Source organism: Perissodus microlepis, chromosome 6 (assembly GCF_051167445.1).
Source record: "Perissodus microlepis isolate ML-2025 ecotype Zambia chromosome 6, ASM5116744v1, whole genome shotgun sequence".
Classification (NCBI taxonomy): Eukaryota; Metazoa; Chordata; class Actinopteri; order Cichliformes; family Cichlidae; genus Perissodus; species Perissodus microlepis.
Genome location: NC_140466.1, coordinates 23,633,682 through 23,650,994, shown reverse-complemented (window position 1 = coordinate 23,650,994; position 17,313 = coordinate 23,633,682). Strand labels below are relative to the sequence as shown.

The following is a 17,313-nucleotide window of genomic DNA, read 5'->3' as shown; positions in this document are numbered from 1 at the left end:
GCTTTTGTAGTGATAACAAGCCAGACGGTTTTTAGCTCAGATTTAGATTTTGAGAGTTTTTTTCAGCTCACCTCAGTCCATCTGAACTGAGCATTTCTCCATCTTCGTTATTTATGTGTCTTCTTTGCACAGCCGAGTTAAAACTCGCATTTGTGTATACAGCGACGAATGCGCTCACTGACAATTTTAAGGCAGAAACAAGTGAACAAAGATTATTTCTCTAGAGAACAGAAAATGCGTAAGAATAGGAAAAGATGATGGTCATTACAAGAAGGCCATCTATTCCCCAAATCCCCTGAAATTGTAAACAGAACCAGGAATAATTCACTTAAACAATTTGAAACACTTGAAATTCAAAAATGTATCGATTTCAAAACCAAGTACTAGTGCCCTCCAAAGCTGAAAACTTCTGGAAATATTGTTGACAAGAGACATCAAACTAAAAGAAAGTAACTGTTGGCAATGCAGCGTTCTCATTTAAAAGTAAAAAAAAAAAAGAGAAGTAAAAGCAATCCCACAGAGCCTGAACTCTCATTCAGCTCACTGGTATCGCAAAACTAAATGAATAAATGAATACACTTGCTATGTGTTGGACTTGTTGAACACTGCTGGGACATCCTGATACAGTAACATCGTGTCAGTCCTCAAGCTCAATGAGTAACTCACAATCGAAAAAGATTGTGGAGACGCTGCTCAGAGTTTACTGAGTGAGGAGCATATTTCAGAAACAAATAACATGAAACATTTGCTTGTACAAAATGCTAAAGAAATAAATCATGAGTCAGTACTTTGTCACATATATAAGTGAGTCCAGATTGCGGATAATGATATAGAGTGATTTTTTTTTTAATAACCACAAGCTGTTAGGAATCTTCTGCATATATTTTGCTTACAGCTGAAGGAAAAGGTTTGTGAACACTTTGCTGGTTTCTGATTTTCTGTATAACCGAGTCCAATTTTCCAAGAAGTGGAAAAACAGAACGCAATGAAAATAAAAAATCCTGTTCATTCTTGAACGATAGCTTGGAGGAACTTTTGCTCATTTCCTCGCTCATGTTTGCCCAAATGAACTTTCTACATGAGGTTCTGTTCAATAAAAGACAGAACTTTGACATGTTCAATCCAAAAATCATATTTATTCTTTTTTGGCTAGTCTTTGCTGGGATGACTTGTGTGCTGAGGGGCTGCTGTCTTCCTGCATGACCCACTTTCTCTTGAGATTTAGATGTCCTGACATTTTCCTTTAAAATTTGCTGATTTATTTCAAAACTCATCGCTCCATCAATGATGTTCTGCCATCCTGGCCCAGATGCAGTGAAGCAGGTCCAAACCACAATCGCCGCATTTCAGAGATTACACTGGAATTCTGCATTTTCTTCTCTCTGAACATCATTCACATTTAAATAACTTCTATTTTGGCCTCATCTTTCTAGAAAACATTGGGAAACCAGCTTTCTGGCAGGCGAACAAAATATTTAGACTGAGAGCGGTTACCTTTTCCTTGAAGCCCTGTCATGCACATCATTACTGTTTAGCGTTCTCTAGGCGGTACACTCATGAACTCTTTTATGAACCAATGTTGAACTAATGAGGCATTTAGTTGCTTAGAAGTTACCCTGGGATCCTTTGTGACCTCCTAGACTGTTACAAGGCTTCCTCTTGCAATGATTTGTTGGTCAACCACTCCTGGTGGTGTTGAATTCATTTGCACAAAGGCAGCCCGGTTATGGATTGCTTATATCCATATTTAAAGATCATTTTGTAGCATGATAAACATAAACAACAACTCCCTGTTCTTTAAATAGAAACACCTGATTATCATTACAGCCTACAAATTCCTGAGATCTGTGTAATTTTTCCCTTGTACAAATATAATATTGGGTAACTTTTTCCTGAGTCTAATAGTTTCTTTTCATCTCTTTAATGGGGCTGTCTTTGTCTAGTTTTATGAGTTAAAAGGGAATGAGACTGGATGGTTATTTGGGCCATATTTAAACAGAAAGGGTTCACAAACTTTTTTCCAGCAACTGTACCTGCTATCCCAACAGACTACATTATACCGTAGTCTTTCTTTTGAATTTTAACAGTAAAAAAGTTTTAACCTTTTACATCTTTTAATAAACACAGACACAAGGGGTAAACAAACCAGTGTTAAGGCACCAAATAGCTCCTAATAAAACATCACTAATAAAATGCAGTGGAAGAAAACAGGTGGTGAAGAGAAAAAGAGTGATTTTACCAACAGAGGTTAAAGCTTTGGTGAAAGGGACTGTTTGTCAAGTGAGAAACTGTTCCCTTTCATCTCTTGGGTGGAGCTGTGCAGCAAAGGGCTAAAATTGGTTTCAAGTGTGAGTAAGTGTCTGCTGCGCCCTCTCTCATCTTGTGATAGATGGGAGGAAGTCCCCAGGGATGTGAGGCTGATTGTAACATAGGGCTGCTAATTGATGACATGGCTGGGTGTGATCTATGGTGGAGCGATGGCCCACCAAGTTGTAAAAGAGTCTGGAAGACTTCTGAAAACCGACAACACTCAATAACAAGGAATTTTCTGTTCAATGACTGCTTTTACCTGAAAGGAGGGGTAAAAAGTTGTACGCACTCAGCTTGTGCCATTATTAAATCTTATATCAAGTTGATATGTGCTGCAGGAGTTGACAGGTTTTTGATCTTGCCTGGATTGAACACTCACTTTAAACATGGAGTCTTCGCTTTGGCACTGTTACTTCCCAACTTATTAGTGACATGCCTCTGCGCATTTTTTTTTAAAGTTGTCCAGGATTGCTTACTTGCTCTATCTACGCATCAATGAGAGGAGGTCAGACACAAGCAGACATTTCCAGGAAGGTTAAACACTGTTGGACAATGAAATGAAATGAGATGGCACCTACTTCTCTCCTCTTTCCTTCTTTTCAGACTGATGCCAATCTATAGTTTCTGTTCCCAGCGGACAGAGCAAAGTAGCTCTTTGACACTAATTTTGCTTTACTTGACAAAGAAGATACCCAAAGCCAAAGTCAATATTAATGCCATACTGTCCTTGCCAATCCATGGTACACATGCACAGAAACAAAAAAAACTTTGAGGATGTTTCAAAATTTTACAGCATTAAAAAAATCTATCACAGGTATGCTGAATGCCCTGGGCTTAATCAATCCTAAACTTGATATAATTCTTTAACTTAGAATTTGTATATAATCGTGAACACAGTCTCCTGGGCTTACCTGATCAGTTTCCATTATGTCTGCGAGATCATTCTCTGACATATTGAGGATGGAGGCAGCAATGGACTTGGCTTTGATCATAGACTTGGCTGAGAGGCCGCCCTTTGCTGCCACAGAGTTGGCCTGCCTCAACCTCCTCCTCTTCATCAACTGCTGCTTGACCTCTTGAACGTCTAAAAGTATTTCACTGGCCAGGGCCTGAAGGGGGAGGAGAAAAAGGAATAAAAAAAGAAGAGGATGATGAAATGGATGTAGAAAAACAAGAGGGATAGCTCTGCCTGGCAGATGAATAAATGAAATTGATCAAGCATGCGCCAGAGAGGCCTAGTACATTATGGAGGAATATTGAGTTTGACACACTCAGATTCTCTTCGGTTTCGCCTCACGCTCCCCTGTAGGAATGTGGACCTGAGGGTTTGTTGCCCTGTCGATTGAAAGCTGAGGGAACAGAGCTTTGATATCAAACGCACCCCAAGTTTTGCTAAATTCTCCACAGGCAGAGAATCATGCATCAGAGAGAGAAAGACAGGGAGCTACTGAAAATACAGCCATTCATTTATTTATTTGCTTTCTGAATGTCTCACAGTACAACAGGGCAGCATAACACTGTTAATAATTAAGCTATGAAGGGCTGTTTCAAATGGTGCCCAAGTGAAAGGCAAGCGAGACGAGGAAGGCCTGCGATGGCACAGTTGTCGGGCACTAAATGGGAGTTTGCTCTAAATACAGAGAGACAATTAAATGTTAAAACTGCCACTGTACACGAGAAAGTCAATAAAGTAAACTCCCCTTTGCTTCATTTTGAGCTTATTGATCGAGGCAATAATCTTCTGTATCATTCCCTTGTAAGCCCGCTGAAAAGCTGACCTTGGAATAGATGGTCAGATGAGGGAAAGCTAGAGACAGGAGAACTTGCAGTACACAAAACAAAATAAAAAAGAAACACAAAGTACAACTTCCTCTTGGACGGCAGAAAACACAAGCAGGCAAACAAGAAGCGCGGGGCACGTACACCGACACAAACCTAAGTACAAACACAGAAAGCACTCAAGGGCTTTAAAGTAACACTGGTAATCACACATGAGCAGTGCTGAATTGCGCAAAAAATCTCCACTTCTCCGTCTTAATTTTACACAGGTGCACCAGGTGCAGTTTACAAAACCAGAAGTGGTCCCTGCTGGAGACTGCTGAGAGAGTAGTTAAAGGCTTGTAGTTGACATAGTGCTTCTGGTCTATTAGCAAAACACTGAACATTCAGAAATATAAAGGGAATGTCTTTAAGGAAGATCATAATGTAGTAAATTCATTCAAGTGAAGAAAAAACAAATTAAGTTTAAATGTTTCAGGGAAAAGTTAAAAAGTGAAAGTGTGAGGTGTCAGTACAGATTCACCAGTTGCACTTCTAGAAAACAGTGTGACAAAGTCTTGATTAAACTTCAACATGCAGCATTAGTGAATTATTTTCACAAGCATCCATCCATTCTCTTAATTGCTTATCCAATTTAGGGTCGCTCGGAGGCTGGAGCCTATCCCAGCTGTCACACAGAGAGAGGCGGAGTAGCTCTGTGATATACTGGATAGGCTGCCAGTATATCGCAGGTCTCAACACCGTGTTAACCCCTGTACCTCTGTGCTGTCACAATTGCTTCTACTTTCATATGGATATAAATATTCAAGATGATGAACAGAAGACATAAACACTAGTTATTAAGGAAGCCAGCTTCAGTTCATTTAGGTCATCTTAGCTCTATTCAGCCTTAGGGAATATGCAGCTCATTAACTAACAGTTGGACATCCTATTCTTATATTTACAGCCCAACAGACATTCACTCATTAGTCAAGGGTTAAATTCAATTGCCGTAAATATTGTGTGTGGAATCATCCAGAAGGAGATTAAGGGGTGACTTTATCACTCGTTTTGACTCTGGGAGAGATGGCTGGGACTGGCGAATGCAAGCGTTCACACATACAAGCTTTTGAAATACACAGATGGAAAAATGTGTGTGTGTGTGTGTTTATTAAGAGGTCTTAGCCTGGCGAGTACCACAAACAGTATGGCCAGAGGGCCAATTTAGACAGGACGAGGATCAGGGCATGGAGATGTGGATCAAATGAGCAGCTAAAAGATATCCTCTTTGATAATAAACTACCACTGAATTAGCATTTACACACATGAGCACACAATGGGCCCTTTATAAATAAAAAGAACAGAGCAAGAGGAGAAATGCTCTAATTTTGTTGGATCATCTACCCACTGATAATAGCAACTGCTGTTTAGCAGTTTATTACATACCCTATGAGCCTGAATGAGGTTGCGGAAGTCTGTTTCACAGAATATGAAAGTCATATGTGGCTCTCACATCTCTTGTTATGAATTGTTTTGATTTCCTGCATATCTGAGCCTGACAGCATTTTAAAGTAATTAAAAAACACACATCTATATTAAAAAAAATAGGGGATGTAGGGATGACTGGCCAAAAATTGTACTTTTTGTACTCTGCAAGAGAAAAAACTCCTCTGTGTTTGTGTATTGTGGAGCAGTCACTACATGCAGGGCCACTGTTTAGCAGTTCAAGAGCAGTGCTTACAGCCTGGGGCGTGCACAGGGGCCAAAAGGGTTTGCTGGCACACAATAAAGAAATATATATACACACACACACACTCAGGCACACGCAGACACACACAAATCGCACAGGTACAATGAACAAAAAAAACCAAGCTCATAAAGGCACAAACAGACACATCTATACACACACACACACACACACACACTCTCACACACATGTGCAGCCCTCCGGTCCTGATCAATACATGACAAGAGTAAATCTCCTCCGGACGTCAGGCAGTCCAATCAAAGGGCTTGGTGTTCTTATAGGGGATCACAAGAGCCAGGGGGAGACAAACAATGATGTGAATCCTCAACAACACCACAATGGCCCCAACAGCTCGGGGTTATGGGAATGGAGGAGACGAGTAACACAAGCATGAACTGTATTTTTATGCACATCTGTATGTGCAAGCTTTTGCATGTGATGCAACTTCTCTTTGCATGCAGGCAGGTCTTCTGCACTACACGAATGTGTATGTGTGTGTAGCCAGTAAATTTACACAAGAGGAAAGGATGAAGGCTTAGCTGCGTAAAAGAAATCACAGTTTGCAAAAATGGGAAGAAAAAGTTAAAAATTCTGTTTTTCTTGCTTGTAAGGACAAAAACGATACAAAATTGCAACTGAACTGTGGCAATAATCTTGCACGAGATTTATGTGTGTGCAAAAATACTGCACCTCTATCAATCTCTGGCAAGCCCTTTCTTCCTTTGACAGACAGGCGTCAGCTGAACAGAACTGATGGGTAGTCTTTATCAGTCTCTGGCAGACACACACATAGACTGACACAAACACTGAAACACACCTCAAGGTGATGGATTAGGTCTAGACAAAGACAATGGTGCCTGTTCCCAGTGGGCATGCAGTATTCTTAGAGTGGTGGCCTGCACTGACGCAATGTTCCAGTTTTATTCATCCATCTTCTGACACTTATGGAGAGCTGGGTGTGGTGATGTCAGGCCAAGTAAGGTAGTGTTAACGGTCTTGCTGGTCTTGGAACTTTCCGAGGCCTTTCTGGGCCAAGTGGGGTCTCCAATTCCAGCAGGGTATTGTGGGTATTCTTCCAGCTGAAAATGCCCAGAATAACTGAACAGAGAGGAGTCCAGTAGAAACCTCAACTATCTCGAGTGGCTTGTTTTATTTTCAACAAGTATGAGTTTTATACCACGATGCTCTGCTAATCAGCTCACCAGTTTTAGTTAGTTCTTGGGTTGAATCCTTGACAGGTGTTCTTCTGAATACAAACAATAAGCATCTTTCCCCACAAGCAAAGCATTACACCAGGGGTAGTCCATGGAGATCCCAGACTCTGCCCTGAAATCTTTGAATCTGGGATCAATAAATATTACTATATAAATAAGTGCTGAAGGATTTTCTTCCTACACCATTAATCTATTGTTAATGTTAACATGTCATCCTCTTATCTGAATTTAATTTTATTTAATTTAATAAGGGTACAGTACTCTGTTTTTGGTAACCATTGTCCTTGATGTAAATATGTAAAAATTGTGTATGTATCTGTTCTGTGTCTTGTGTACTGTTTGTTTGTATATGTGTCTTTCTTGCTGCTGTTACACCCAAATTTCCCTTTGTGGGACAATTAAAGGATTATTCTATTCTATTGTATTAACAGCTAAGTTGGCGTGTTGAAGGTTTTAAAATCCAACTAAATACATAGAATGGTGTGTATGTGTAAGTTTGGTGATGGAGTTTTTATTATGAATGAATGATGAATTTTTATGAATTATTATGTCTATTTTTTTATGTTTAAGGACAACAGATGGAAATTAGCCTTTGGCTATAATCTGGCATGTTTACATTCATGTAATTTTTTTTTTTTTTTTACATTTATGTTCATTAACATGCACTGTCCTAAATAAATAAATAAAAAAAATTGTCACCAATTTAGCATCTGACCAAGACTTGTGTACTGATGCAATCTCCTCCTCTGTTCCTGAATTAATACTGAATTGAATAATGGCCAGAAAACTGTTTCTCCAGAAAGCAGGTGACCGTTGACCTTTTGAATAATAAATGTCATCAAGTCATGTTTTCATCCTTTCAAACATCTGTGTGAAACTTCATCCCATTTACTGTAATAATTGCAGACATTTTTCCAGCTGCATACACCTTGACCTTGGACGTCCAACATGTAATCGGTTCATCCTCGATTCCAAGTGAAAGTGAAGAGATATATCGAGCTCACGAGAACGGGCGGGATGGACAGACACTGAGAAAACACAATGCCCCCAGCCATGGCTGTTGCCAGTGCAGAAGAAATAAAAGTGTGACTCAATCCACTCGCATACAGTGTTATTCACTGTACGCATGTACAAGGGCAAAAAACTGGAAGGCTTCAGATTTAACTTCATTCTTTTCTTATAATCAAGAGATTTTAATAACCAAATCTTCTCTTGTAATTATGATGCATTTGCTAGTCATATTTCAGCAAAAGGTCTCCATCATATTTTCCTCCTTGTGTGCATCCAGCACACTCATTTGTACGTTATCAACAGTTTATGTTGATATATTGTTTTCTGTTGTTTCTCAGAAGTGCTAATGACTGGCCTAGCATAAAACATTTGTTAGTCTGCAGGTGCTAGAGACTAGAAAAGTGTGTTAAATATCAAATAGGATCCCAGGGTAGACATGCGAAATAGTTATCTTGTCACATGAATAGCCAAGCTCAGTAAGTGGATGACCTGTCCTGTATAGAGATTCTGCCTAACTAATGCAGGGAAATTGTTCAGTCAGTCGTTTTGACATAGAAATCGCCCCCTCTGTTCATGTTGTTGCCCAAGTCCTTATTTTTGAGAAACTGTAAGTATTGCCACACAGTTGAGACCCCTTTGCAGGTGCTGTGCATACAGGTGATGATCCTTGAATTGGAATTTATGGCCCAGCAGTAGTGCAATCACTGTCAGCTGGCAGCCCGGGGAAGGCCTGTCTGCCTGCAGAAACCATCTGTTGCCAGATGGAAGCTGTGTACAAAACATGTGGTACAACGGGTCTGTGGGCCACTCTTGTTTGTGCTGTCGCTGGTCCGCCAGCCAGCCACAGAGATATCAAAATCATAACATAGAAGAGCTGAAGTGAAGTCAGGTGTTAAAAACAATGAAAAGTGTCCACTGCAGCCACTTTCTGTGCTTTCCATGCTGTGTTTTTTCATCTTTAAAGTTTTTAAAACAGTTATTCTGCTCCCGTTGATGTCCGCCACCGCTCCCTGCTCTATACTGGCAACAATGGTCAACCAATCAACATTCGGCACACACTCATGTCATCTGCTTCCAGCGGGTCTATGTTTTAACAAAGAGGCGACACTGATGCAGTTCTTTTTAAAATTTACATGGATCAGTGTACCATATCCTCAAAATTAAACTTTTGAAAAATAAAAATGCAACACTAGTTTTCCAATTCAAGTTATAGAAAGAGAACTTGCAAACACACCAAAGCATAGGCTACTGATTTAAGATGAGAAAGATGTTTTGAGTATACAAACTCTGGACTTTTGGGTTTTAATCCCTTATTCTTTTACACAGTACCTTGATAAAAGAATGTAGCTGCTCCAGTTGGGAGTAGGCCTGGCCTAGCTGCCTCTGAACCCTTTCCAAGGCATGGGAGCTCTGCTGGGTCAACCCCTCCATTTGCTCAGTGGCTGTCTGTTCCAGTGCAGCCAAAGCCTGTTCACCAGCTCCCACACGAGCCTGTAGGGCATGCATGCGCTGTTCCTGTGAAGAAAAAGAGCATGCAGAAGTGGTCAGCTGAAAGCAAACAATCTTTTTTTTGGTTTAGGGAAAAAAAAGCAGAAAGTCCACACTGGTCTATGAGACATTTGTGGAAATTGCTTTCAAGCCCCCGTGTGTAAGATTTTGACATTTATGACTTTGGTGTCTCCTTGTGATTTACTGATTTTCAAGTTGGTATTACCACAACTAAATATATAATAAGACTATCTAATATTACCAGAACTATAAATGTCATCTAAGACAATAAACTCCAACTCTGTTTTTTCACTTTTGAATTTTAATGTTTAATGTGATGTCGTTCACTGTCCGAAATCCAGTGATAATAGGCTGTTAAAGTAAAAACATAAAATATTAACCTTTTTTGATGTTATGTAAGAAAAGGGCTTAAACTTTATAGCTGGATATGATGTACATGGATAGAAGTGGCATTTTCACAAATTCTAAAACTTTTCTTTTCTTTAACTTAAAAACATGATCCAATATCATATTCTATACCCTGCTTTTGAAGAGAATTCATCTGTGATTGTTTACAGGGCTGCTTAGAAAAAAAAAGATTATCCGAACTGTACTGTAGTCCAACTTTGCAAATGTTACATAAAACACAATTTTTGTGAAAACTGAGTGCGTGTCAGTTTCCGACCTTTTTTTCCAAGTCCTCTTTCAGTTTTGCACAGGAGGCCTCGTACTGGCTTTTCTCTGTTGTTGCCACATTCAGCCTTCTCTTCAGGGATTCGATTAGGGCCTTTCTGTTGCTGGCCTCCTCTGATAAAGTCTTCACCTGTTTAAAAAAAAAAAAAGAAGCTGAACAAGGACGTAGTGCAACTGCATTTCTCTTTTAAAGGAGATAATCACATCATATATTCACCTAAAGTTCCATTCAAATCACCTTAGCAACCATGTTTTCTGTAACTACACTTAACGGCACTGAAATATTTTCCCGTTAGTCTTCCAGGAGACAAATCTTTGGACTATGGGAAATGCTGAGTATGACAATGCCCATTTTTCCCCTGTCACTCTGCTGAAGAGCCTCAAAATAATGCAATGATGAGCCGCGATGAGCACCTTCTTTTCTAGCTCCTCCACCTGTCCCCGGTAACTTTTCTCCATTTCCTGCAGGAACTTGAGTCGTGTCTTCAGGTCCTCCACCAGCTGCCTTTTCATGTTCACATCTCGCTCTGTGTGGCTCAGCCTAAAAACATACACAAATGAAGGCAAATACCAACATATGGCATAACGCCTAAATGACTCTTCACAGATAGCTACACAGGCACAGCCTCTGCATCGCAGACAAACACAGACACACATACGCACGGAGACAGATACAAAGAACACACACGCAAAGCTGGCAGGCACAGTGTCCCCGTGCAGTACATCAGGCATGACAGCTCATTATGACAACTAAATACACTGGCATGCTGCTTGGGTAAGTGGAGAGGGGGGTGAAATAGGGATGCATATATAATTCTAACTGGCATATATTAGAACAAGTGCTCTGGCAGGGAATGCCGCACTAGGCGTGACAGGGGAGTCCTCTTTGACAAACGGCATTTTGAATCAGCAGCGACACTACTTGAAAGCCTAATCAAGCACTTAAATGTTTATTATTTTCAGCTCAGTGTTGCACCAATCATATAAAAACACATTGGCCGCGGGGAACTTGGCTTGGGAAAGACGTATTATGAAGGGAATACGCTCTAAGAAATGTTGTTTGTTTGTGTGCTGTGCCGGCGATACTTCCCTAAAGAGAAGCAGCGTGTATGTACTGTAAGCAGTTAGCGTCTTAAATGTAACAAAACACACGCGACTTGTCACTTCCTATTTCAATAACCTGCAACACTGACATGATTAATATTCCCACATTCTGCAGCGACACCCCGGTTTAAATGGTCTCAGTATGTTAGCATGTTTTATTCTGTTTTCATAAGAGGCAAATAAAAGCTATTTTCATGGTTGTCTGCACCTTGGGGAATTGGAACAAATAGAATAAAGATCATAAGGATGCAGTTAATTAAATGGTTTTTGCTGTATTTTTCTATATCAAAGATGTAGTAGATCTCTTAGCTCACACATGCATCATGGCTTGTGTGTTTTAAATAAACAGATGACGCAATGCAAGAGCAAATGCTTTCGTGTAAGTAAATGTCCCTGCCTCCCTAGGTGGATGAGTGCCTGAGGGCAGACTGGTTAAATAAATGTGAGCTTGTCCTATTGGAGTGACATTAAATTAAATGAGAGAGGAGTCTAGCCTGGGGACTTTGTTGGGGGGGGGGGGCGAGTAGCGCTAGCTGGTTACCCCATGGATTTGGCCATTAATGAGAAAACCCATATTGAACCTTTCAGATGACTGTCTGGTGTTGACTTAAAGAGTGAGAGCAGCAATAAGAGCCCCACCAGCTCCCTCTGCCCCAATGCTAATGGCAATTAGATCGACAACATTTATTTTAGATGTTCTTCTTCTACACCCCAAAAAGAATAGAGGATAAAAAAGAATGAAGGATATATAGAGCTTCTGCTGGAGCGTGTGATCTCTATTTATGAGTGTTAGTGGAAAGAGAGAAAGAGAGCCTCAAACTATATCCCGATCACTCACACGTTTGTTCCCTTTGTTCTGTGCTTGTTGGCAATATTGTTCATCAAACATGCGTGTATTGTAATGATAACAGTCAGTGGTCTGAAGTACGTGTTCGTAAGAGTGAGCGCGAGCGCACATTTCTGTGTATGTTGTTAAGAATGAAGTGCGGGTGGACGTTTCATGTGGCTGATAGACAACAGGGCTAAAGATGAAAGAAGCAGCTTCATAAATAAGGCAGGGCCATAGTGCCGGATATTGACTGAGGACATGCCGGTGTACTTTGAAATTCATTTCTTTTTTTTCTTTTTTTTTACCCCCCCCCCTTCTCTTCTTTTAGGCGAAGCAGCCTTGCTCCCTGTGTGTGTGCTGAAATGTATATTTCAGAGACGTCTAGACATGTCTTTCATTCTGAGAAGGGGTCCCTCCATGGAGGCAAATGGAGTGGTAGGCTAGAAGATACGGCAAGTTATGTGTGCGTATGCGTGAGTGAGTGTGTGACAAGAGCTGGAGGAGGCTGTCGCAGAAACGCAGCTGAGGGATGCTCGCTCTGCCTGGCTGTGATCCTCGCTGCTTTGGTCACACACACAAACACATATCCGCTGTGATTGTACACATGCCCTGGATGCATTATTGAGAATGGCAGGCAGAGGACACGGCATACCAGACAAAGAGAACAAGAGGGAGGAAAGCCAAGTTGTTCTTTGTACGTTTTTCTCAGTTCAAATATGGGATCCGTAATGCAGAGTGATGATATGTGCCTTGTAAGTTCAAACCATGACTGTTTCCCTAAGTGAATTGTTTATAGCCATATGCATTATGACTATGTAATGCATGCGGGGCGCTACAGTAGGTGAACCATGCAACTCACTGGGGCTTGTGGCCCACAGGCCAGAGTGATGCTGTGTGGGTTTTAGTGTCATGGGCCAAAATGGTCCCTCCTGCGGCACGCAAACAATCAATACGCTGCTTTGATCAGCATTCCACATCGGCTACCCACGTAAGCAACATCACACCACATGACACAAAAAACACTCACATGCACACGCGCAAACAACACACACACACACACACACTTGCTCAATATAACATGCATAATTTCACAAATGATTCACAGACACAGGAGCATGTACAGTATAAGGGAAGTGAGGCAGACAACAGAGCTGCCACATGGTGGAATCAAACACTACAGATGAGAGCTGCAGAGGATGTGCAAACATGCAGACAAGGAGAGATTGAGAGACAGACAGAGAGGTCTGCAGGTATAAAAAGAAAAGAAAAGTAGGAAAAATACGAGCTGGACTGCAGACAACAGTAAGAAACACAAAAAGGAGGAAGTAGCACTAATGAAGACAAAAGGTGGGAAACTAACTTATCCTGCAGCTGGCAGAGTTTGTCCTCCTTCTCCTGGAGCTGGCCTCGCAGGGCTTTGTTAGCCGCCACCTGCCTCGTGACCTCCGCACTTGCACTCTGGGGGAAGGGCACACAGTGTGTGTGTGTGTTTGTTAATGTGTCTGAATGTGCATGTGACTGGGGGGTAGGGAAGGTTTTCACGACACAGCTGATGACAGGTCAAACACAGCATGCCTCCTCATTATAGTTACAGTGGGAGGGTGGAAGGTGCTAAAAGAGGTTAAGAGGAAAACTGTGTTATTTAAAGTGGATAAGGGGAGTAATTAGTAAAAATAACAATTTATAGACCTGGAGGGGTGAATTTATTTTAGTCAGGAATGTGAATAAAGAAAAAGACCAACAGACAAGTACAACAAGGAAAAAAAAACTGAATACTAACAATAAAAATAAATAAATTGACCTGCTAATGATCAAACATCCTGTAACCTAGAATATTAAACTGTAAATAATAACCTTTTGTGTTTTACTCTTTTCTTTATGAGTAACAAAGATGTAAGGCTCACGGTGACAGGTCGGCTTCTGATTATAAGCATGATGGATATCTGAACCTGCAAGTTCACTTTGGTTTAAAGGGCCCTTGTCTCTTGTGGGAACTGCTCCCAGTAGAAGCACTTGACAACGTACTCGCTCAGCGCACGCACCCCCACGGAGCATCCCTCGCCTCTCCCTTTCGCTGTCACCTGACATGACTTTCTCAGGCGTGTGTAACGACAGCGGCAATCTGCGTGGTGACACTGACGAGCAGGCTGCTGAGAGGGTGATAATACTGTGGTACCACTCACACCTCATTCCCTCTGATGTAGGGCATGTCTCTGCTGTTATTCCCCATTTCTCATCTTTCTGACAGGCACTCCGAAATAAGATCAAATGACAGGAAATGCTAATTCACGCTGAAATCAAACGTAATATCAAGTGATGTTAAGTGTAAACTGAAAGGCACCAGAATTTGTTGTTTTTTTGAGAATCAAGCACAACTTGAAAGTAAAACCTTGACAGAGTTTCTGTTGAGAGTTTTTAAACTCCTCGAGGAGGGCAAGTGCTTCAAACCAGTGAAATGTTAAAGTGACTCAGAAATAGTGATGTAAATATATGTGAAATTCAGTACTGTTAACATGGTAAGTAACAGAATGAAAGACAGAAAATTCCAACTAAAAAGTGCAAAAGAATTAAGAAATTTTCATATTGCCCGATTTACCACAGCACAGTAGAAAGTGGAAGTAGTCTTTCTCTAGATACATTTTTTCAGTCCTTTACCACTGATACTCCCAAAGTTTTCCTTGTTATTCGTGGTATTCTCGAGCACTCAAGCTTCTTAGTGCACAAAATTGGAAGAGAACAACAGCTTTAATACCATCATCCTATTAGCAGATTTACCTCATAAGGCATGCACAATGAAAAAACACAACCGTGAGGGCAATTCATTAACTCTAGAACTGCTAACCTTAAGTTTGGCTTGAAGTGGTTTGACCTCAGCCTCCAGGGCTTGGAGGGCAGGGTTAGCCGGGGCAGGTATGGTTCTGCACTGGCAGGAGCACTCTACGTTCGCTGGTGCTGTTGGTGGTATTGTAGTTTGCGGGGGGAATTTGATCTGCTTCCACTGCTTCAACTCCATCTCCAAAACCTTTTTCTGCTGCTGCACACCAGCCAGGTCAGAGGTCAGCTTCTGCGGGTTTGACCGACAGACAGAATTGGTTAGCTAGGCTGGTGATGATGCCGCAACTGGAAGCAAAAGTTTGGTGCACTGCTATTAAAAAAACAAAGAAACACAGATTTGTGTTATTGGATGGTGAGGGCGAAAAAGTAACAGGCAACTGATATACTGCTACATGAGCTGATAAGCTTTATATCAAACCAAAAGCCATTTTTTTCTCCCTTATAATGCAAACCTAATTTACTGCTGTAAGAAGGCAGAGTTCCTCTGACTAACATAGATCTTTATATTAAATCCACTCCTCACAAATATAATAAATGCAAAGACAGAATAAACACAATTTGTTTAAAATACTGTATGTGTTATCCACGGGTGAGCTGCAAGCTCTCCTTTAATATCTTGTCTGCGATAAAACGTCTTTTTTATGCTAATTAGGAGACAAATGATGCTATTGCCCGGTCAATAGAGCCTAATTCTCACTGTAATTGGCATGCATAATATAGCCATCATGCAGCACACTTTGGAAAAGAGGTAGATCAAGTATTTAGTCAGTAGTTGAGTCTGGATTGATGAAGGATAACGCAACTAACTGAATGCATACAATTTACAGTGACTCTGTGATTCAGAATGCTATGTGAGATTAAAAACTTTAAACCACATGCATGTGCTGGAGAAAAGCAAAAATCAGGTTGTTTCTTATAAGAAAGTATGGACCACAAACCTATTGCTGTGAGTTTGAATCAGTGCTGCCACAATTAGCTGATTTGGTATCATATCAAACATGAATGGTTAATGGCACAAACAGGAGACGTGATACATGAAGATATGCGCTGCACACATAGGGTAAATGTTGGAGCACACACCGAAGCGTGCGCACACACCCAAGTGAAACCACAGAATCCCATGGGTTTGCTCTCTGCTCCGCATACACGGAGGTTATTGATATCTGGTTGCTGGCTGACACCTTTTAATAGAATCCCTCCTGTTTTAGGTTTCCTTCTCTCTGTTGAAGATGCACATGCCACATCCACAGGGAGGGTGGGAGGAGAGCAGGAGGAGCACAAAATAAAAGCGGGGCTGTGGCCCCAGTGGCAATAGTGCAGGAATTAAGAGAGGCATTGATGAGGCTTCCAGTAAGACAAGCTTTGATTTCACAGGCCATTTTCAGCCCTGGTGAGAGATGACACTGAGGCAGGCGTGATATACTGGTAGTTCCATTAGGCCAGGAGAGAGGACACCGGTCTCCCTTTCCTGTGAGCAGTGGTCTCACTGATGCTGTTCCTTTAGTAGCTAAAAGGAATTTTTAAACATGAATAAACCACTGAAACACTAAGATTGTCTTACTGCATCAATTTCTTAATTACACAATCATTCTTCTGGCCAGACTTCTTGTGCAATAGGTTTTATTAATTATTAATTTAAATAAAGTTTGGAGCTTTGCTTTCTTAGTTCATTAAATTTGTAGAGATAATCCTGTGATAATCCCTGCCCCAAAAACCTTAAAGGAGGGAAGGCAACTCCACACTTTGAGTGGGGATGTCACAGTGTGCCACAAAGTAAAGCATCTGTGGAATTGATGACAGACTAAGGAAGGCTTATCCAAGCAACAAAATGATTCTGTAGTTGGATGCTATGCATTACTCAAGGATTTCAATAAAAGTTAGACTTGCCTGTAGTAGGATGCACTGTGAGTTTTTAAGTTACGTTATGCCACTTTGAAGGGCGACTTTAAGGTTTTTACACACTACGTCAAATTTTTCTTGTAATCTAGCTGACTGCCTGTTTCTCTGGGCACATTATTGCATTATAACCAGATGCATTATCAGCAATTGAATGTAATGTTATTTTCACAGCTGGAAATCATACTGAAAACCTAAAAAAGAAAAGTTTTAACCAAACCACGTGTTCCAGTTAGGCTGAAATATCATATACATTGCATGAATCTGAATAGTTGTTGAAAGGAAATACAAATACAGTTAAGAATACATTTACATCCCAGAGTTCACGCGCAACCAAACACACAGAAGTGGAGAGGGGAAGCAAGGATGGAAAAAAAATGAGAAGATATGACTTAATAATGGAAGGAGGGAAGGAAAGGAGCAACAAG

At 40.9% G+C, this 17,313-nt stretch overlaps 1 protein-coding gene across 4 annotated transcripts in view; it reads right to left on the bottom strand.

Annotated features, from left to right (window-relative positions):
- The window catches only part of cntln (centlein, centrosomal protein), a 93,401-nt gene that overhangs the window by 15,449 nt on the left and 60,639 nt on the right, over nucleotides 1-17,313 (bottom strand). For all 4 annotated transcript variants that reach the window (XM_084931556.1, XM_084931558.1, XM_084931557.1 and 1 more), the window contains 6 exons: nucleotides 14,997-15,218; nucleotides 13,515-13,612; nucleotides 10,636-10,762; nucleotides 10,214-10,351; nucleotides 9,370-9,555; nucleotides 3,222-3,419 (listed from right to left, as the gene is read on the bottom strand). In XM_084931556.1, the coding sequence (XP_084787682.1) occupies nucleotides 3,222-3,419; nucleotides 9,370-9,555; nucleotides 10,214-10,351; nucleotides 10,636-10,762; nucleotides 13,515-13,612; nucleotides 14,997-15,218 (969 nt within the window). The remainder of the gene's footprint in view (nucleotides 1-3,221; nucleotides 3,420-9,369; nucleotides 9,556-10,213; nucleotides 10,352-10,635; nucleotides 10,763-13,514; nucleotides 13,613-14,996; nucleotides 15,219-17,313) is intronic.